General features: G+C 42.7%; 1 protein-coding gene across 1 annotated transcript in view; it reads left to right on the top strand.

Annotated features, from left to right (window-relative positions):
• The first annotated feature begins 3,179 nt into the window (after nucleotides 1-3,179).
• The window catches only part of LOC138096809 (cytochrome P450 2B4-like), a 41,658-nt gene continuing 21,898 nt past the window's right edge, over nucleotides 3,180-22,939 (top strand). The window contains exons 1-7 of the mRNA XM_068993072.1: nucleotides 3,180-3,344; nucleotides 12,046-12,208; nucleotides 12,299-12,448; nucleotides 13,186-13,346; nucleotides 13,776-13,952; nucleotides 16,024-16,165; nucleotides 17,305-17,492. Coding sequence (XP_068849173.1) covers nucleotides 3,180-3,344; nucleotides 12,046-12,208; nucleotides 12,299-12,448; nucleotides 13,186-13,346; nucleotides 13,776-13,952; nucleotides 16,024-16,165; nucleotides 17,305-17,492 — 1,146 coding nt within the window. The remainder of the gene's footprint in view (nucleotides 3,345-12,045; nucleotides 12,209-12,298; nucleotides 12,449-13,185; nucleotides 13,347-13,775; nucleotides 13,953-16,023; nucleotides 16,166-17,304; nucleotides 17,493-22,939) is intronic.

Below are 22,939 nucleotides of genomic sequence, written 5' to 3'. Positions count from 1 at the left end.
ACTTCTCCTCTCTTCAACACAACCACAGCTTCCTTTTCTCATCACCTTGTGCTCCTTAATCTGTGCATCCATGGGCTCCCTTGAGTCCTCCTTCCAGTAGCCCCTTGAAGTGGGTTCAATTGATTTTGCACACCTTACAGATGAGTAAACAGGAGCTAGGCAATGGCCAGAGTGCTCCAAGGTCATCTGGTTAGTGAGTGGAGAAACGAGATTCACACTCTGGGTCCCTGGCTTTTGAGAGGAGCTGGCTTTTTCACTCAGCTCCTTTCTGCCCACGAGATAGTTTAAAATGAGGCTGAAGTTCACATCATGTAACTAACTAGTTTAAAGTGCATAATTTGGTGGCATTTAGTTCATTCACAAACCTGACCATCACCACTACTCTCTCTAGTTCCAAACATTTTCATCACCCAGAGGAAAACCTGGTACCCTTTAGTAGTCATTCCCCATTTGCCCTTCCCCTCAGCCCCTGATAACACCAAATGTTTGCTGTCTCCATGGATTTACCAGTTCAGCACATTTCATATAAATGAATTATACAATCTTGGTCTTTCATGTCTGGCTTTTTTAACTTAGTGTGGTGTTGTCCAGTTACATCCATATTGGAGATCATAGTTGTACAGAGTGGTCCTCCCTCATCTTCAGCTTCTTGCCTCTCCCTCCTCCTTCCCTTCATGAAGGGTCTCATCAGCCCATGGCCCCTGAGCTGTGTGGTTCTATAATGGGGTCTTGGATTCCCTGATATTCCCCTTCCAGTACCCTGAGCCACAAATAAACCTCCTATATCTGGCATTCCTGGGGCAGGTGATCCTAGCAGGTTACATCCGACTCATTTATTGTCTAATCACTAGGGATCTTTTGAGAGGTGAGAATTCTCCTTCCATTTTTGCATGAGATGTTCCCTTGGTATCTGTAATTTTCTTGAAGAGATCTCTAGTCTTCCACCATTCTATTGTTTTTCTATATTTCTTTACGTAGTTCACTTAGGAAGGCTTTCTTATCTCTCCTTGCTTTACTTTGGAACTCTGCATTCAAATAGGTATACTTTTCCTTTTCTCTTTTGCCTTTAGCTTCTCTTTTGCCTTTCTTTCAGAGCTTTCTGCTTTGCCCTTTCACTCATCTCACACCCTAGCAAAGTAATGCTCCAAGCCAGGCTTCAACAGTACATGAACTGTGAACTTTCAGATGTTCAAGCTGGATTTAGAAAAGGCAGAGGTACCAGAAATCAAATTACCAACATCTGTTGGATCATCAAAAAAAGCAAGAGAATACCAGAAAAACATCTACTTCTACTTTACTGACTATGGCAAGCCTTTGACTGTGTAGATCACAACAAACTGTGGAAAACTCTTCAAGAGATGGAAATACCGGACCACCTTACCTTCTTCCTGAGAAATCAGTATGAAGGTCAAGAAGCAACATTAGAACTGGACATGGAACAACTGACTGGTTCTAAACTGGAAAAGGAGTATGTCAAGGCTGTAAATTATCACCCTGCTTATTTAACTTATATAATGCAAAGTACATCATGCAAAATGCCGGGCTGGATGAAGCACAAGCTGGAATCAAGATTGCCAGGAGAGATATCAATAACCTCAGATATGCAGATAACACCACCCTTTTGGCAGAAAGCAAACAGGAACTAAAGGGCCTCTTGATGAAAGTGAAAGAGAAGAGTGAAAAAACTGGCTTAAAATTCAACATTCACAAAACTAACATCATGGCATCTGGTTCCATTACTTTATGGCAAATAGATGGGGAAACAATGGAAACAGTGACAGACTTTATTTTCTTGGGCTCCAAAATCACTGCAGATGGTGACTGCAGCCATGAAATTAAAAGATGCTTGCTCCTTGGAAGAAAAACTATGACTAACCTAGACAGCATATTAAAAAGCAGAAACATTACTTTGCCAACAAATGTCCATCTACTCAAAGCTATGGTTTTTCCAGTAGTCATGTATGGATGTGAGAGTTGGACTATAAAGAAAGCTGAGCACCGAAGAATTGATGCTTTTGAACTGTGGTGTTGGAGAAGACTCTTGAGAGTCCCTTGGACAGCAATGAGATCCAACCAGTCCATCCTAAAGGAAATCAGTCCTGAATATTCATTGGAAGGACAAATGCTGAAGCTGAAGCTCCAATACTTTGGCCACCTGATACCAAGAGCCAACTCATTGGAAAAGACCCTAATGCTGGGAAAGATTGAAGGCAGCAGGAGAAGGGGACAACAGAGGATGAGATGGTTGGATGGCATCACTGACTCAATGGATGTGAGTTTGAATAAGCTCCAGGAGTTGGTGATGGACAGGGAGGCCTAACGTGCTGCAGTCCATGGGGTCATAAAGAGCTGGACACAACTGAGCTACTGAACTGAATTCTCCTTCCCCTCAATGCCTGTTGCATGAGGGAAAACATACTGTCTTGTTCAACACTCTACTCTCAGTACCTGGAGCAGTATGTGGCAGGTGACAGGTGTCTAAAATATTTGCCGAAGGGACTTCCTTGTTGGTCCAGTGATTAACTCCAAGCTTCCACTACAGGGGGCATGGGTTTCTACCCTAGTTGGGAAAGATTCCACATGTCACACAATGGGGCAAAATAAAATGATAAGATAAAATAAAATAAAACACTTGCTGTGAAATGAATGAATGAATCATCTCAGACCACATGGAGTTAGGTCTCCCATCAGACCCCACCTCCTCCTCCACACCACACTCTCTGCAGATGTGCAAACAAACCCCAAGCCCCAGCGGGCACAGGAAGTCCATTACTGCTGGCCAGCTAACCTCAGTCCCTCATGATGCAATGCCACTCACTGACAAAACTGTCTGAGAGCTGCCTTTGTGGTGCCAACACTCTAAACACAGCCTCCACAAGTTCCTGGAGCTGACACCACTCTTCTTCCTTGGGAGACATGCTCTCTGTTCAAGGGAATTGCTGACCAAGACAATTCCAACCCACAAGGGCTTATCAGAAGCTGCTTGGGATCCAGAGATGATAAACATCGTGGCCTCTGCAACACCTGGTCCTTTGGGCTCCCTCTTGTCTCTGGAGAGTTAGCAGGAGCTCTGCCAAGGGAGGATCTTGACACACCTATTCCACCCATAGGGCAAAATAACAAACAACAAAGTAAGCTACATTTAAGAGGGACAGCTTGATCAAAGGCAGGCCCAGACCATGGCTCTCTCTGCCATCCTGTTCTTCATTCTCTTCATTGGCCTCCTGCTCCTCTGGGGCCGCCCTGCTTTCCGGGGCCACCTCCCTCCTGGACCCTGGCCTCTGCCCTTCCTGGGGAATGTCTTGCAAATGGACCAGAAAGGCCTCCTCAAGTCTTTCCAGGCGGTGAGATGAAAAGGGCAAAGGGGGTGGAATAATTAAAGAAGGGATTGTCTACCCACTCCAGTATTCTTGTCTGGAGATTTCCATGGACAGAGGAGCCTGGCTGGCTACTCTGTAAGATCACAAAGAGTTGGACACAACAGAGTGACTTACACTTTCGTTTTATATATAGTAGTGTATATATGTTAATCCAAATTCCCCAATTTATCACATTCCCTTTCCCCACTCGGTAACTGTAAGTTTGTTTTCTATATCTGTAATTCAATTTCTGTTTTGTAAACAGGTCCATTTGTACCATTATTTTAAAGATTCAATGTATATGTGACACCGTATATTTGTTTTTCTGTGTCTGACTTACTTTACTCAGGATGACAATTTCGAGGTCCATCTCTGTTGCTGAAAATGACATTACTTCATTGTTTTTTATGGCTGAGTAATTTACCACTGTATGTATGTACCACATCTTTTCTACCCACTCCTCTATCTATGGGCATTTAGGTTGCTTCCATGTCCTGGCTATTGTAGACAGTGCTGCAGTAAAGACTGGGGGGCATGTATCTTTTTGACTTATGGTTTTCTTTGGATATATCCCAAGAAGGGGATTCCTGGGTCATAAGGCAACTATATTTTTAGTTTTCGGAAGAACATTCATACTGTTCCCCATACTGGCTCGACCAGTTTACATTCTTACCAACAGTGTAGGAGGGTTCCCTTTGGAGAGAGACATTCGAATAGACGTGAGACTTTGAGCTGTGACACCGTGTGGGTTGAGAGGGAGAGATTCTATAGCTTGGATGTAGGGAGTCTCTGTAATTCTTTTTCTTTTTTTCATTTAAAAAAATTTATTTATTTTAATTGGAGGGTAATTACTTTACAATATTGTAATGGTTTTTGCCATACATTGACATGAATCAGCCATGGGTGTACATGTGTTCCCTATCATGAACCCCCTCCCACCTCCCTCCCATCCCATCCCTCTGGGTCATCCCAGTGAGCACCCTGTCTGTTTCGCATATGATAATATACACGTTTCAGTGCTATTCTCTCAGATCATCCAAGCCTCGCCTTCTCCCACAGAGTCCAAAAGACTGTTGTATAAATCTGTGTCTCTTTTGCTGTCTCACATATAGGGTTATCATTACCATCTTCCTAAATTCCGTATATATGTGTTAATATACTATATTGGTGTTTTTCTTTCTGACTTACTTCACTCTGTATAATAGGCTCCAGTTTCATCTACCTCATTCGAACTGATTCAAATGCATTCCTTTTAATAGCTGAGTAATATTCTGTGGTGTATATGTACCACAGCTTTCTTATCCATTCATCTGCCGATGGACATCTAGGTTGCTTCCATGTCTTGGCTATTATAAACAGTGCTGTGATGAACATCAGGGTACACGTGTCTCTTTCAAGTCTGGTTTCCTCGCTGTGTATGCCCAGCAGTGGCATTGCTGGGTCATATGGCAGTTCTATTTCCAGTTTTTTAAGGAACCTCCACACTGTTCTCCATAGTTGCTGTACTAGTTTCCATTCCCACCAACAGTGTGAGAGGGTTTCCTTATCTCCACACCCTCTCCAGCATTTATTGTTTGTAGATTTTTGGATAGCAGCCATTCTGAGTGGTGTGAGATGGTACCGCATTGTGGTTTGGATTTTCATTTCTCTGATAATGAGTGATGTTGAGCATCTTTCCATGTGCTTGTTAGCCATCCGTATGTCTTCTTTGGAGAAATGTCTGTTTAGTTCTTTGGCCCATTTTTTGATCGGGTTGTTTATTTTTGTGGAATTGAGCTGCACGAGCTGCTTGTATATTTTTGAGATTAATTCTTTGTCAGTTGCTTCGTTTGCTATTATTTTCTCCCATTTTGAAGGCTGTCTTTTCACCTTGCTTATAGTTTCCTTCTTTGTGCAAAAGCTTTTAAGTTTAATTAGGTCCCATTTGTTTATTTTTGCTTTTATTTCCATTACTCTGGGAGGTGGGTCATAGAGGACCCTGCTGTGATTTATGTCAGAGAGTGTTTTGCCTGTGTTTTCCTCTAGGAGTTTTATAGTTTTTGGTCTTATGTTTCGATCTTTAATCCATTATGAGTTTAGTTTTGTGTATGGTGTTAGAAAGTGTTCTAGTTTCATTCTTTTACAAGCGGTTGACCAGTTTTCCCAGCACCACTTGTTAAAGAGATTGTCTTTTCTCCATTGTATATTCTTGCCTCCTTTGTCAAGAATAAGGTGTCCATAGGTGCATGGATTTATCTCTGGGCTTTCTATTTTGTTCCATTGATTTATATTTGTGTCTTTGTGGCAGTACCATACTGTCTTGATGACTGTAGCTTTGTAGTATAGGTTGATTCCTCCAGTTCCGTTCTTCTTTCTCAGGATTGCTTTGGCTATTCAAGGTTTTTTGTATTTCCATACAAATTGTGAAATTATTTGTTCTAATTCTGTGAAAAATACCGTTGGTAGCTTGATAGGGATTGCATTGAATCTATAAATTGCTTTGGGTAGTATACTCATTTTCACTATATTGATTCTTTCAATCCATGGACATGGTGTATTTCTCGATCTATTTGTGTCCTCTTTGATTTCTTTCATCAATGTTTTATAGTTTTCTATATATAGGTCTTTTGTTTCTTTAGGCAGATATATTCCTAAGTATTTTATTCTTTTCATTGCAATGGTGAATGAAATTGTTTCCTTAATTTCTCTTTCTGTTTTCTCATTGTTAGTGTATAGGAATGCAGGAGTTTCTGTGTGTTAATTTTATATCCTGCAACTTTACTATATTCATTGATTAGCTCTAGTAATTTTCTGGTGGAGTCTTAGGGGTTTTCTATGTAGAGGATCATGTCATCTGCAAACAGTGAGAGTTTTACTTCTTCTTTTCCAATCTGGATTTCTTTTATTTCTTTTTCTTCTCTGACTGCTGTGGCCAAAACTTCCAAAACTATGTTGAATAGTAGTGGTGAGAGTGGGCACCCTCTTCTTGTTCCTGACTTTAGGGGAAATGCTTTCAGTTTTTCACCATTGAGAATAATGTTTGCTGTGGGTTTGTCATATATAGCTTTTATTATTTTGAGGTATGTTCCTTCTATTCCTGCTTTCTGGAGGTTTTTTTTTTTTTAAATCATAAATGGATGTTGAATTTTGTCAAAGGCATTCTCTACATTTATTGAGATAGTCATATGGTTTTTATCTTTCAATTTGTCAATGTGGTATATTACATTGATTGATTTGCAGATATTAAAGAATCATTGCATCCCTGGGATAAAGCCCACTTTATCATGATGTATGATCTTTTTAATATGTTGTTGGATTCTGTTTGCTAGAATTTTGTTAAGGATTTTTGCATCTGTGTTCATCAGTGATATTGCCTGTAGTTTTCTTTTTTTGTGGCATCTTTATCTGGTTTTGGTATTAGGGTGATGGTGGCCTCATAGAATGAGTTTGGAAGTTTACCTTCCTCTGCAATTTTCTGGAACGGTTTAAGTAGGATAGGTGTTAGCTCTTCTCTAAATTTTTGGTAGAATTCAGTTGTGAAGCTGTCTGGTCCTGGGCTTTTTTTTTTGCTGGAAGATTTCTGATTACAGTTTCAATTTCTGTACTTGTGATGGATCTGTTAAGATTTTCTATTTCTTCCTGGTTCAGTTTTGGAAAGTTAATACTTTTCTTAGAATTTTTCCATTTCTTCCAAGTTGTCCATTTTATTGGCATATAGTTGCTGATAGTCGTCTCTTATGATTCTTTGTATTTCTATGTTGTCTGTTGTGAGCTCTCCATTTTCATTTCTAATTTTGTTGATTTGATTCTTCTCCGTTTGTTTCTTGATGAGTTTGGCTAATGGTTTGTCAATTTTATTTATCCTCTCAAAGAACCAGCTTTTAGCTTTGTTGATTTTTGCTATGGTCTCTTTTGTTTCTTTTGCATTTATTTCTGCCCTAATTTTAAAGATTTCTTTCCTTCTACTAAAACTGGGGTTCTTCATTTCTTCCTTTTCTAGTTGCTTTAGGTGTAGAGTTAGGTTATTTATTTGACTTTCTTCTTGTTTCTTGAGGTAAGCCTGTATTGCTATGAACCTTCCCCTTACCACTGCTTTTACAGTGTCCCATAGGTTTTGGGTTGTTGTGTTTTCATTTTCATTCATTTCTATGCATATTTTGATTTCTTTTTTGATTTCTTCTGTGATTTGTTGGTTATTCAGAAGCATGTTGTTCAGCCTCCACATGTTGGAATTTTTAATAGTTTTTTTCCTGTAATTGACATCTAATCTTACTGCATTGTGTTCAGAAAAGATTCTTGGAATGATTTCATTTTTAAAAAATTTACCAAGGCTAGATTTATGGCCCAGGATGTGATATATCCTGGAGAAGGTTCTGTGTGCACTTGAGAAAAAGGTGAAATTCATTGTTTTGGGGTGAAATGTCCTATAGATATCAATTAGATCTAACTGGTCCATTGTATCATTTAAAGTTTGTGTTTTCTTGTTAATTTTCTGTTCAGTTGATCTATCCATAAATGTGAGTGGGGTATCAAAGTCTCCCACTATTATTGTGTTATTGTTAATTTTCCCTTTCATACTTCTTAGCATTTGCCTTACATATTGCTGTGCTCTTATGTTGGGTGCATATATAATTATAATTGTTATATCTTCTTCTTGGATTGATACTTTGATCATTATGTAGTGTCTTTCTTTGTCTCTTTTCACAGCCTTTATTTTAAAGTCTATTTTATCTGATATGAGTATTGCTACTTCTTTTGGTCTCCATTTGCGTGAAATATCTTTTTCCAGCCCTTCACTTTCAGCCTGTATGTGTCCCTTGTTTTGAGGTGGGTCTCTTGTAAACGACATATATAGGGGTCTTGTTTTTGTATCCATTCAGCCAATCTTTGTCTTTTGGTTGGGGCATTCAATCCACTTACATATAAGGTAATTATTGATAAGTATGATCCCATTGCCATTTACTTTATTGTTTGGGTTCAAGTTTATACATCCTTTCTGTGTTTCCTGTCTAAAGAATAACCTTTAGCATTTGTTGAAAAGCTAGTCTGGTGGTGCTGAATTCTCTGAGCTTTTGCTTGTCTGTTAAGCTTTTGGTTTCTCCTTCATATTTGAATGAGATCCTTACTGGGTACAGTAACCTGGGTTGTATGTTTTTCTCTTTCATCACTTTAAGTATGTCCTGCCATTCCCTTCTGGCCTGAAGAGTTTCTATTGAAAGATCAGCTGTTATCCTTATGGGAATCCACATGTGTGTTATTTGTTGTTTTTCCCTCACTGCTTTTAATATTTGTTCTTTGTGTTTGATCTTTGTTAATTTGATTAATATGTGTTTATCCTGTTTGGGATTCTCTGGGTTTCTTGGGCTTGGGTGACTGTTTCCTTCTCCATTTTAGGGAAGTTTTCAACTATTATCTCCTCAAGTATTTTCTCATGGCCTTTCTTTTTGTCTTCTTCTTCTGGGACGCCTATGATTCAAATGTTGGGGCATTTAACATTGTCTCAGAAGTCCCTGAGGTTGTCCTCATTTCTTTTAATTCTTTTTTCTTTTTTCCTCTCTGCTTCATTTATTTCTACCATTCTATCTTCTACCTCACTTATCCTATCTTCTGCCTCCATTATTCTACTGTTGGTTCCCTCCAGAGTGTTTTTGATATCATTTATTGCATTATTCATTGTTGATTGACTCTCTTTTATTTCCTCTAGGTCCTTGTTAAACATTTCTTGCATCTTCTTAATCCTTGTCTCTAGGCTATTTATCTGTAACTCCATTTTGTTTTCAAGATTTTGGATCATTTTTACTATCATTATTCTGAATTCTTTTTCAGGTAGACTCCCTTTCTTCTCCTCTTTTGTTTTGTTTGATGGGCATTTATCATGTTCCTTTACCTGGTGAATATTTCTCTGCCTTTTCATCTTGTTTAGACTTCTGTGTTTGGGGTGGCCTTTCTGTATTCTGGCAGTTTGTCGTTCCTCTTTATTGTGGAGATTCCTCCCTGTGATGGGGTTGGATGAGTGGCTTGTCAAGGTTTCCTGGTTAGGGAAGCTTGTGTTGGTGTTCTGATGGGTGGAGCTGGATTTCTTCTCTCTGGAGTGCAATCAAGTGTCTAGTAGTGAGTTTTGAGATGTTTATGGGTTTGGTGTGACTTTGGGCAGCCTGTATATTGATGCTCAGGGCTATGTTCCTGCGTTGCTGGAGAATTTGCATGGTATGTCTTGCTCTGGGACTTGTTGACTCTCAGGTGGTGTTTGGTTCAGTGTAGGTATGGAGGCTTTTGGATGAGCTCTTAGCGATTAATGTTCCCTGAGTCAGGAGTTCTCTGGTGTTCTCAGGTTTTAGGCTTAAGCCTCCTGCCTCTGGTTTTCAGTCTTATTCTTACAGTAGCTTCAAGACTTCTCCATCCATATAGCACTGATGATAAAACAGCTAGGTTAATGGTGAAAAGATTCTCCACAGTGAGGGACACCTAGAGAGGTTCACAGACTTACATCAAGAAGAGAAGAGGGAGGAGGGAGATAGAGGTGACCAGGAGGAGAAGAGGGGAATGAAAAGGGGAGAGAGCAATCTAGCTAGTAATCAATTTCCTATGTGCTCTCCACAGTCTGGAACCCTCAGAGAGGTTCACAGAGTTACATAGAGAAAAGAGGGAGGAAGGAGATAGAGGTAACCAGGAGGAGAAGAGGGGGAATCAAAAGGAGAGAGACAGATCTAAGCAGTAATCAGTTCCCTAAGTGTTCTCCACACCCCGGAACACACAAAGAGATTCACAGATATGGGTAGAGAAGAGAAGGGGGAGGGAGGAGATAGAGGTGACCTGAGGGAGAAAAAGGAGAGTCAAAAGGGGGAGAGAGTAATAGAGGACTTAAAAAAATTTTTTTTTAATTTTAAATTTTTTAAAAAAAATTTTAATGATATAGTAATATATCTAGGAATTTCTCTGGAGTTGTTGCGGGCAGTGTGGGGTCAGTTCAGTTTCAGATAGTTTCTTGCTTCAGCTTATTCTTCTCAAGATCTATAGGCCCCTTCCAATGTAGTCGGTGCTAACTACAGGGCTTTAATCTGTTGCACCTGTCAGTTCCAAAGCAGTTCCCTCTGTTTATTTTGGCTTCTTCTGTTTGCAGGTCTCTTCAGTGTCTAATTTCCACCCTGACACAAGGGGGTGAAGGTGGTCACTTATTTAGGCTCACTTGTTCAATCGTGCTTTGGGGAGGGAGGAACACTGCAAACAAATATCACTGGCATGTGTGGGGAGTGCTCGCAGTATCTCAGCCACACTGGGTTTGCCCCCACTCATGGCATGTGTGCTTTCCCAGTCTACACTGCTCAGGCTCCAGGTTGCTCTGCAGGGGAACTGTCTAAAGTGGGCCCTGGGCTGTGTGCACTTCCCAGGTCTAAGCCACTCAGGTTCAGGTTCTCAGGTATTCCACAAAGGCACAGACTCGATTGGGCTTGCGTTTTGTTCCTTTCCTAGGTCCTAGCAGCTCAAGGACCATGTGTTTGGAGAGTGCACTCTCCCCAGGTAGTGGGTGTGTCTTATTGCCTCCCCTGTCCCAGCCACTTGGTTTCCTGGGTACACAGCAGGTGCGCCGTCTCAGGTATACCGTGTGTCTCTTCTGGGGAGCTGATCTCTGGCTGCGACCCTCCCGGTGGATGTCAGCTGTCCAGGATCCCAGGAAGTCTTGGTTAGCACCTGGGAGCCTGCTTGCAGTTTGGTAGAGGATGCCATCTCTGGGGCTGAGATTGCCCCTTTCCAGCTCTGGCTGCCAGTTGCCTGCCTCCCTGCCTCCGGCAGGGGATGGGCCAGTCCACAGCTGGCTAGCTCTCCTCTGGTATTAGCTTAGTCCTTTGTTCTGTGAGGGGGCCCTGCAGTGCCTTAGGTTAGGACTTTTTGCGGGATAGTTCTCTTTCTCTCTCTCTCTCTTTTTTCCCTCACTCTCTCTCTGGCTATCCTACAGTTTGGGTTGCTACCTCACATTAGCTCCCTCAGATTGCCCTCAGGGCATTCAGACCTGGTCCTTACCCTAAGCAATGCAGCCCGTGCCTCCGTGTTCAGCCTCTGCTTGCTGGTGGTGAGCATCTGGGCTACTTCTCTGTGGGGAGTTGCCATTAGGCATGTAATCTGTGGGTTTTATTTATTTATTTATTTTTCTCCTGGTTATGTTGCCTTCTGAGATTCCAAAGCTCCCCACAGACCCGCCAGTGAGAGGGTTTCCTGGTGCTTGGAAACCTCTTTTAAGACTCCCTTCCTGGGATGGGTCTCCATCGCTAATTCTTTTGTCTCTCTTTCTATCTTTTATATTTTGTCCTACCTCCTATTGAAGACAATGGACACCTTTCTGGGTGCCTGATGTCTTCTGCCAGCGTTCAGAAGTTGTTTTGTGAAATTTTCTCAGTGTTCAAATGATCTTTCGATGAATTTGTCAGGGAGAAAGTGGTCTCCCTGTCCTATTCCTCCACCATCTTAGGACCATAACCTCTGTAATTCTTAAAAGCAAAGCTGGGAGGGCTCAGGGTAAAGTCAACAGAGGCGGATGCTTCGGGTCAGGTGATATATGTGAGGTTCGGAGGAAACCATAGAGTTCCAGTCTTTGCTCTTCCCTGATGGGGCTGTAGCCTGCAGGGTAGGCTAGCTGGGAGGTGTGATCCAGGGGTGAGGTGGAGATCCTTTTCTTGAGTCAGAGAGTGAGACCTGGACTCTGCCCCCACAGCTGCGGGAGAAATATGGGGATGTCTTTACCGTCTATCTGGGGTCTCGGCCAGCTGTCATCCTGTGGGGGTACGAAGCAATGAAGGAGGCTCTGGTGGATCAGGCTGAAGCGTTCTCTGGCCGAGGGCACATCACCATCATTGACTCTCTCTTCCAGGAACCAGGTGAGTGGGGGGATAGGGGTGAGGATTAGGGAGAGGAGGAGGGACTATCTCATGTGCCTTCAAAACCTTCCCTCCACACCACACCATCAGGTCTGGGTCTTGCCAGTGGGAAGTCATGGAAGGTTCTACGGCAATTTTCTGTGACCACCATGAAGGACTTTGGGATGGGGAAGCGGAGTATTGAGGAACGAATCAAGGAGGAGGCTCAGTCTCTGGTGGAGGAGCTTCGGAAATCCCAGGGTGAGTGCGGACTGGGTGGAGGTGGGGATGAGATGGGGTGAGAGAGAGGGAGAGGGCATGTGACTGAAAATGAGAGATCCAGAGACAAAGACAGAGAGAGGCAGAAATAGGTTCAGATAAACAGAGGAGAAGGAGATAGAGACAGAAAAAGAGAAAGAGAATGAGGATAAACAGAGAGAGACAGAGACTAGCAAAGAGAGAGGGAGAGGCAGAGAAAGTAGACAGAAGCACAGAGAGCATAGGCAGAGAGAAACACAGCAAAAGCAAGACAGAGAGATATGGAGAAGGTGACACAATAAATCTAGGAACAGAAACTGCAAGGAAACGTGAAAGCAAAAAGTAAAGGGAGTAGGGAGTTATTGAAGTCAGGGGAACACAGAATGTCAATGAGGTTAAGGAGAGGGGCTACAAAGATGAGGCAAGAGAACAGAGAAGAAGGAGTGAGTCTGAAAGAAAGAGTGAGTAGAGTTAACGAAAAGACCAGAGAAAGTCCAGAGAAAGTCAGCCCAAGACATAGACCAAGGAAAGCAACAAAAGACTCAGAGGTGAAGACTTTCAGAAAGAAAATCTTAGATACCCAATGAAAGCCCAGTCAGCCAAGGGAAAGACAAAGAAACTAATCAAAGGAGCTAGGATGAGATGGCACCAGCCAGGATGAGATGGCACCAGTCAGGTCAGAGCCAATCAGAAGGACTGTGCAGGGGACCCCTCCCCCCATGACAGATCTCTCTCCTCAGGGGCCTACCTGGATCCTCATTTCCTTTTTAACTCCATCAGTGCCAACATAATCTGCTCCATTGTCTTTGGTGAGCGCTTTAATTATCAGGACCCTAGACTATTACAGCTGCTACATTTACTTAATGAAATCTTCATCATTCTCTCCTCCTTCTATACCCAGGTGAGTCATCAACTGCATAGTGGGCCAGCAATTAGGGTGGTGGACCCCAGAAAGAGATCAGATACTTTTTCTGTCCTGAACACTAAACACAGAAGGTTTAGTGGCCCTCCCAGGTGAGGCCGTCCGTCAGTTTGGGGGTCTAAATCAGGCCTTGGACAGGACGGGCTTCGAGAGAAGGAACCTCAGTAGATGTGAGAGTGACTGGGGCTGGGTGCAGAGGTCCAGGCACCACTGTTTGCGTGTGCGTGTGTGAGTATGTGTGTGTGTATGAGTGTGTGCATGCACACTCAGTTGGGAGGCACACCCTCCAAGTCCACGGGGTGAACGATGCCCTTTAGATGTTGCTACGTGTGCAGCTCAAAGCATCAACACTCACAGAACCAGCCCAGTGAATACAATGGGTTCTGTGCCTTGTTGGCTGCCCTGTAGGTGTTTGAAATCTTCCCGGGCATCTTGAAACACTTTCCTGGCAAACACATCCGCTTGTACAGCATGATTGAAGAAGTGAAAGCTTTTATCACTGAGAACGTGGAGAGGCACCAGAAGATGCTGGATCCCAGTGGCCCTAAGGACTTCATTGATTCCTTCCTGCTTCGCATGGACAAGGCAAGACCTGCCCCGGATATGCACTGGGGATGGGAATCAGAGTGATGGAAACTGTACTGACATTGAACTAATATCTTTCGGTGCGATGTATGTGTTCTTTAAACGTTGAAGTAGTTCCTTAAGGATTAGCAAGAAAGCCAAGATCCATAATCCCCCACCATTTTTCCCTATGCCTCTCCAAGCCTTCCTCCAAACAGCCTTTAAAGAGCTGGTAACTAAGCAGTTAACATGTGTCCAGTAAGCTTTCTCTGAGACACAGCTCACTCCTTCCCCCAGTTGTGACAGTCAAGACTGCTCTGATTGGTCAATCTCCATGTATATTCAGATTGATAAAGACCAATGTCTGTTCTGATTGGTGCAGGCCAATGTCTGTTCTGATTGGCCTGGCAAGAGCCATACCAGTTGTTAAATATGGACAAGGCAAGGGCTCCCCTGGGGGAGCCAGAAAGAGACTGATGGACACACTACTGTCATTGAGCTAGTCTCTTTGTGTGGGATGTACGTGTTCTTTAAATGTTGAAATACTTCCCTAAGGATTAGAAAGCAGTCCATGGTCCAATACCTCCCCTCTATTCCTTCCTAATCCTCTCCAAGCCTTCCTTCTGGAATGCTTTTAAAGAGATTAAGACCAAGGAGTTAACATGTGGCCCAGTAAGCTTACTCTGAGATGGATCTCACTCCTTCCTCCAATTCTGAGAGGCACAGAACTGAGTCTGTTCTGATTAGTCAGAAGCCCACATCTGTTCTAACTGATTGAGACCAATGTCTGTTCTGGCAAGTGCCTCAGTTCAGTTCAGTTCAGTTCATTTCAGTCGCTCAGTCATGTCCGACTCTTTGCGACCCCATGAATCGCAGCACACCAGGCCTCCCTGTCCATCACCAACTCCCGGAATTCACTCAGACTCATGTCCATCGAGTCAGTGATGCCATCCAGCCATCCCATCCTCTGTCGTCCCCTTCTCCTCCTGCCCCCAATCCCTCCCCACATCAAAGTCTTTTCCAATGAGTCAACTCTTTGCATGAAGTGGCCAAAGTACTGGAGTTTCAGCTTTAGTATCATTCCTTCCAAAGAAATCCCAGGGCTGATCTCCTTCAGAATGGACTGGTTGGATCTCCTTGCAGTCCAAGGGACTCTCAAGAGTCTTCTCCAACACCACAATTCAAAAGCATCAATTCTTCAGCGCTCAGCCTTCTTCACAGTCCAACTCTCACATCCATACATGACCACAGGAAAAACCCATAGCCTTGACTAGACGGACCTTAGTCAGCAAAGTAATGTGCCTACTAGTTGTTAAATATATTCAGCAATATTCCTGGAATGTAAACTGCAAAGGCCAATCAGGAGTGCAATGACACCCCAGGACAGAGAAAATCAACAACAGCAATGACATCAAGAAATTAACCTCTAATTTTCATTGCGCTTATCATACATTATCAAAATAACTCCATGAGGATGTGCTAAGGCACAAAGAGGTTATATTCCTTGCCAAAATACACACAGCTGGTAAATGTTAGGGCCAGAATTTGAAGTCCAGACACTTTCACTCTGGAGCTCACCCTTTTGGTACCTTGTTGTTGGAGAAGACTCTTGAGAGTCCCTTGGACTGCAAGGAGATCCAACCAGTCCATTCTGAAGGAGACCGGCCCTGGGATTTCTTTGGAAGAAATGATGCTTTAGCTGAACTCCAGTACTTTGGCCACCTCATGCAAAGAGTTGACTCATTGGGAAAGACTCTGATGCTGGGAGGGATTGGGGGCAGGAGGAGAAGGGGACAACAGAGGATGAGATGGCTGGATGGCATCACTGACTCGATGGATGTGAGTCTGAGTGAACTCCGGGAGTTGGTGATGGACAGGGAGGCCTGGTGTGCTGAGATTCATGGGGTCACAACGAGTCGGACACGACTGAGTGACTGAACTGAACTGAACTGAACTGAACTGGCCTTGATTAGAGAAAAAGAGGTTCAAGAAAAAGAAGAGGAACATGGTGTTGGTAGGGAGATAAGAAGACTCAGAAATGGGGGAATTTCTGCCGGGGGAAATGTTAAGAATCACCCATCTCCATCTCTAGGAGCGCTCAGATCCTGAGAGTGAGTTTCACCAGGAGCATCTCGTTAACACGGTGCTCTCACTGTTCTTTGCTGGTACAGAGACCTCCAGCTCCACACTCTGCTTTGGGTTTCTACTCCTTCTTAAGAACCCTGGTGTCTTAGGTGAGCTGGGCTTATAGGAGGTGAGGGCGGGGGAGGAATGAGGGTCTCTAAGGCCATGCTGGGAGGCTGATAGGCTGAGACAGATAACTTCTGTCCTGAGCGATCTGGGGGAAAACAAAAAAATCACCCCTAGAGGGCTTCCCTGGTAGCTCAGCTGGTAAAGAATCCTCCTGCAATGGGGGAGACCTGGGTTGGATCCCTGCATTGGGAAGATTCCCCTGGAGGAGGGCATGGCAACCCACTTCAATATTCTTGCCTGGAGAATCCCCATGGACAGAGGAGTCAGGTGGGCTCTAGTCCATGGGACTGCAAGGAATCATATGTGACTGAGCAACTAAGCACAGCACACAGGCATTTGTAACTTGTAATAAAAGTTTGCTAGGGACAAAGCTCTTTGAAGTTGACAAAGTACTTTAGGGTTTATTTTACAAAGAATTTTTCATGCAGGCAAGCACCCTCTGGTGTAGAAGGTGTTTGTACTTATGAAGTGTTTTGCAATCTGCCCTGAGTGATGGTAAGGTGCCTTCTGGTTTTCAAAGAATGCTCCTGACGTAAAGCATTACCTTTTGCAGTGCATTTTGCTGTCTACTAAAGTACAAAATTGTAAGAACTTGACTTTTTAGTATATATTGCCAAATTACAACTAATTAAAAAGCACCTTCACTGGTTCTCATGTTGATGTCTGCAGATCAGACTTGGAGAAACTCTCACCTCATCAAACTCCATTGTTTCATAAGAATGAATTTAAGGCCAGCCTGAGGGAATGACTTATCTAAAATCACATAGCAAGTGAGTGAGACAAAAGGAGATGACAACAGTTTCAACTACAACCCATTTTTAGTTGGAAAAGCAAAAAGCACCATTAAGTGTTGAATGAATTTCCACCCACCTGTCCTTACCCAACTTACCCCCTGTCATAACTCATAACTACAGTAAAAATAACAGATAAGACTTCTTCACAAACAAGTTTCTAACTTTCTTTTTTGATGCTCTCATTGAGAGGAACGATAACCCAACATCTTAGAAAAGAATTTACAAGACCCTTTCATCAGTCTGCAGGTCATTTTCAGGTCACTTGGTTGAGTCCACTGTTATGGGCATTTGTTGACATATCCTCCTCCCACTTGAACTGTTCTCAGAGAAAGTCCAGGCAGAAATCGACAGAGTGATTGGTGCACACCGTCTCCCAGCTCTGGAAGATCGGGCAAAAATGCCTTATACAGATGCCGTCATCCACGAGATTCAGAGATTCAGTGACCTAGTCCCTGTTGGTGTCCCCCACTCTGTCATCAAGGACACTCACTTCCGAGGATATTACCTCCCTAAGGTGAGACCAGCAGGGTCACAAATCTTGATTGTAGGTGCTGTCTGCCTCCAATCCTATGGTTCATATCTGGTTGTTGGACTATGATAAGAATTTTCATTTCCAGATTTCTATGGAAGAGAAGAGATTTTACAAATATACCGAAGTCTTCTTTCTTTTGTTCAGTCATATTTATTACCTTTACAAGATATTAGGTTTGCTGGAGAAAATAGAATATATTTTTGAAGCTCGTTATACAGTAGAGTTGGTTTTTAAAGATCTTTTAAAATCATTTCTTCTTAATGTTTATATGAATCCATGTGTTTATATATATCCATACACACAACAATTGGCTCATACTGTGAGAGTCAGGTTGCAACTGAGTGACCTTGTCTTTTTATGCATCTAACACAATTTGCAATTTGTGTGTGTGTGAGTGTATGTGAGTGTGCCTTTATTTTTTAAATATAACAGTTTGCTGTGGATATATTGTTCAGGACAATGCCTATGGTTATAACTTATTTTTTTTTGCGGTAGCTTATGTTGCTGAGTATAGGTGTACCTAGAGGTGATATCCACAGTTTTGAATCACCCAATGAACAGCACCCATCAGGTTATATTCTGGCCCCAGTCTTGGAGTCAGCTCTTTATAGGGCTCTGCTGAGTCAGACGTGAACCTTTTAGTTGATGGATCATAAAGTAGACCAAGGGGTCATGGGGATGAGGGATCAGGGTGGTTGGTAAGGAAACCTGGAGGGATGGGACACTAGCAATCAAATGCGGGAGAGTCATTTCAACATTCCTGCCACCAACTATAGAGCCACACACTGGATGAAGCTCATTATCAGCTGTGGAGGCACATTAATAGATTCAGCCACTCTTTGTTAATGGTCATTTGGGTCCAAGGTCAGAGAAACCTCAGTAAGATGGTACATGCTGGGAGAGGGCATTAGAGGGCAGACAGACTGAAACCACAATCACAGAAAAGTAACCAATCTAATCACATGGACCACAGCCTTGTCTAACTCAATGAAACTATGAGCCATGCAATCTATGGTGACCCAATATGTATGGTCATGGTGGAAAGTTCTGACAAAATGAGGTCCACTGGAGAAGGGAATGGTAAACCACTTATTCTTGCCTTGAGAGCCCAATAAACAGTAAGAAAAGGCAAAAAGATAAAACACTGTAAGATGAACTCCCCAGGTTGGTTCAGTTCAGTTCAGTTCAGTTACTCAGTCGTGTCCGACTCTTTGCGACCCCATGAATCGCAGCACGCCAGGGCTCCCTGTCCATCACCAACTCCCAGAGTTCACTCAAACTCACATCCATCGAGTCAGTGATGCCATCCAGCCATCTCATCCTCTGTTGTCCCCTTCTTCTCCTCCCCCTAATCCCTCCCAGCATCAGAGTCTTTTCCAATGAGTCAACTCTTCACATGAGGTGGCCAAAGTACTGGAGTTTCAGCTTTAGCATCATTCCTTCCAAAGAATACCCATGACTGATCTCCTTTAGAATGGACTGGTTGGATCTCCTTTAGAATGGACTGGTTGGATCTCCTTGCAGTCCAAGGGACTCTCAAGAGTCTTCTCCAACACCACAGTTCAAAAACATCAATTCTTCGGCACTCAGCTTTCTTCATAGTCCAACTCTCACATCCATACATGACTACTGGAAAAACCATAGCCTTGCCTGTTGGAGTCCAGCTCCAGCAGCCAGGGAATCAACCTGAAGAGATGGGTGGTGTCAGCAAGAAATGACCCAGCCTCTCAATTTTCTTGGACTGCGTAACTTTACTTCAAGCTTAAGATTCTTTTTATACTTTAACAAAAGCATTAGGTCAGAGGTTTGACAGTTTCAATTTCCCCTCACCCAGATTTATTGTCTCCATAAATCATTGTTGCCCTTCAAACAGAGTTTCTGCTCCAGCGGTTCTCTCAGAATAGTGTTTACTTTAACTCATGATTACATTGTAACTTGCGCATAACACAAACCTCAGCTTATTTCTTATTTTTCTAAGTCCTGTTTGCCCCTAGTATCCTAAGCTTACTATTTCTTAAAAAGGGCTTCTAGCTATTAATATCTCTAAAGTTCCTAATCTTTATAAGCTATAGTAGAATATGCTAACATTACAACATTCCTTAAATCTTTAGCTTCTAACTATTTTAATTATTCCTAAGCCCTAAATTCAGCAAACTCCTTTGCCATAAACACTTTCCTCACAAATAGGCTTCAGATAGCAATCCCTCCCATGGCCACAAGCTGCAGCCTACATGCTCACCCTGGAACACTCTTTTCTAAAAGTCCTTGAACAAATGTCAATGATTAACTTTATGAATTATTCTCTGAGCACAGCTGCAGAAGGCTTTGTGCTCTCTCATGCTCCTCTCAAGAACAATAAGTACCTTAATATTCTTTTCAGTCAACTCAGGTGAGGAAAGGAAAAAACAAGTCCGAATCACAAAGCCTAACTCCTTCATCCTGCGTCAGTGCCTGTAGGACAAAGACAGGGAGTTGGGGCCATGCCTCTATTTTGTCAGTAATGCCTAATGCGGCTCCCAACACTTGACTAGATGGACCTTTTTTTGCAAAGTAATGTCTCTGCTTTTCAATATGCTATCTAGGTTGGTCATAACTTTCCTTCCAAGGAGCAAGTGTCTTTTAATTTCATGGCTGCAATCACCATCTGCAGTGATTTTGGAGCCCCCCAAAATAAAGTCTGACACTGTTTCCACTGTTTCCCCATCTATTTGCCATGCATGAAGTGATGGGACCAGATGCCATGATCTTAGTTTTCTGAATTTGAGCTTTAAGCCAACTTTTTCACTCTCCTCTTTCACTTTCCCCCTGGAGAAGGAAATGGCAATCCACTCCAGCACTCTTGCCTGGAAAATTCCATGGATGGGGGAGCCTGTTAGGCTACAGTCCATGGGGTCGCAAAGAGTCGGACACGACTGAGCGACTCTGTCCTGTCCTGTCCTTCCACTTTCATCAAGAGGCTTTTTAGTTCCTCTTCACTTTCTGCCATAAGGGTGGTGTCATCTGCATATCTGAGGTTATTGAGATTTCTCCCGGCAATCTTGATTCCAGCTTGTGCTTCTTCCAGCCCAGCGTTTCTCATGATGTACTCTGCATATAAGTTAAATAAGCAGAGTGGCAATATACAGCCTTGATGTCCTCCTTTTCCTATTTGGAACCAGTCTGTTGTTCCATGTTTAGGTGCCCAATATGCTACTAAAGATCAGTAGAGAAAAAACTGCTAACAGAATGAAGAGATGAAGCCAAAGCAGAAACAACAACTAGTTGTGGATGTGACTGGTGATGGAAGCAAGGTCCGATGTTGTAAAGAGCAATATTGCATCAGTCCAGTTCAGTTCAGTTCAGTGGCTCAGTCATGTCTGACTCTTGTGACCCCATGAACCACAACACAGCAGGCCTCCCTGTCCATCACCAACTCCAGGAGTCCAACCAAACCCATGTCCATTGAGTCAGTGATGCCATCCAACCATCTCATTCTCTGTCATCCCGTTCTCCTCCTGCTCTCAATCTTTGCCAGCATCAGGGTCTTTTACAATGAGTCAGCTCTTTGCATCAGATGGCCAAAGTATTGGAGTTTCAGCTTCAATGTCAGTCCTTCCAGTGAACACCCAGGACTGATCTCCTTTAGGATGGACTGGTTGGATCTCCTTAGAGTCCAAGGGACTCTCAAGAGTCTTCTCCAACACCACAGTTCAAAAGCATCAATTCTTCGGTGTTCAGCCTTCTTCACAGTCCAACTCTCACATCCATACATGACTACTGGAAAAACCATAGCCTTGACTAGACGGATCTTTGTTGGCAAAGTGATGTCTCTGCTTTTGAATATGCTGCCTAGGTTGGTCATAACTTTCTTTCCAAGGAGTAAATGTCTTTTAATTTCATGGCTGTAATCACCATCTGCAGTGATTTTGGACCCCAGAAAAATAAAGTCTGACACTGTTTCCACTGTTTCCCCATACATTCACCATGAAGTGATGAGACTGGATGCCGTGATCTTAGTTTTCTGAATTTGAGTTAAGCCAACTTTTTCACTCTCCTCTTTCACTTTCATCAAGAGGCTCTTTTTTTTTTAATTTTTATTTTTACTTTATTTTACTTTACAATACTGTATTGGTTTTGCCATACATTGACATGAATCCACCACGGGTGTACACGCGTTCCCAAACATGAACCCCCCTCCCACCTCCCTCCCCATAACATCTCTCTGGGTCATCCCCGTGCACCAGCCCCAAACATGCTGTATCCTGCATTGGGCATAGACTGGCGATTCGATTCTTACATGATAGTATACATGTTTCAATGCCATTCTCCCAAATCATCCCACCTTCTCCCTCTCCCTCTGAGTCCAAAAGTCCACCATACATATCTGTGTCTTTTTGCTGTCTTGCATACAGGGTCATCATTGCCATCTTTCTAAATTCCATATATATGTATTAGTATACTGTATTGGTGTTTTTCTTTCTGGCTTACTTCACTCTGTATAATCGGCTCCAGTTCCATCCATCTCATCAGAACTGATTCAAATGTATTCTTTTTAATGGCTGAGTAATACTCCATTGTGTATATGTACCACAGCTTTCTTATCCATTCATTTGCTGATGGACATCTAGGTTGTTTCCATGTCCTGGCTATTATAAACAGTGCTGCGATGAACATTGGGGTACATGTGTCTCTTTCAATTCTGGTTTCCTCAGTGTGTATGCCCAGCAGTAGGATTGCTGGGTCATAAGGCAGTTCTATTTGCAATTTTTAAAGGAATTTCCACACTGTTCTCCATAGTGGCTGTACTAGTTTGCATTCCCACCAACAGTGTAGGAGGGTTCCCTTTTCTCCACACCCTCTCCAGCATTTATTGCTTGCAGATTTTTGGATCTCAGACATTCTGACTGGTGTGAAGTGGTACCTCATTGTGGTTTTGATTTGCACTTCTCTAGCAATTCACCACATTAACAAATTGAAAAATAAAAGCCATATGATTATCTCAGTAGATGCAGAGAAGGCCTTTGACAAAATTCAACATCCATTTATGATAAAAACTCTCCAGAAAGCAGGAATAGAAGGAACATACCTCAACATAATAAAAGCTATATATGACAAACCCACAGCAAACATTATCCTCAATGGTGAAAAATTGAAAGCATTTCCCCTAAAGTCAGGAACAAGACAAGGGTGCCCACTTTCACCGCTACTATTCAACATAGTTCTGGAAGTTTTGGCCACAGCAATCAGAGCAGAAAAAGAAATAAAAGGACTCCAAATTGGAAAAGAAGTAGTAAAACTCTCACTGTTTGCAGATGACATGATCCTCTACATAGAAAACCCTAAAGACTCCACCAGAAAATTACTAGAGCTAATCAAAGAGGCTCTTTAGTTCTTCTTCACTTTCTGCCATAAGGGTGGTGTCATCTCCATATCTGAGTTATTGATATTTC

Source organism: Capricornis sumatraensis, chromosome 20 (assembly GCF_032405125.1).
Source record: "Capricornis sumatraensis isolate serow.1 chromosome 20, serow.2, whole genome shotgun sequence".
NCBI lineage: Eukaryota > Metazoa > Chordata > Mammalia > Artiodactyla > Bovidae > Capricornis > Capricornis sumatraensis.
The sequence above is the reverse complement of the archived record's forward strand: the minus strand, read 5'-3'. Positions and strand labels throughout refer to the sequence as shown.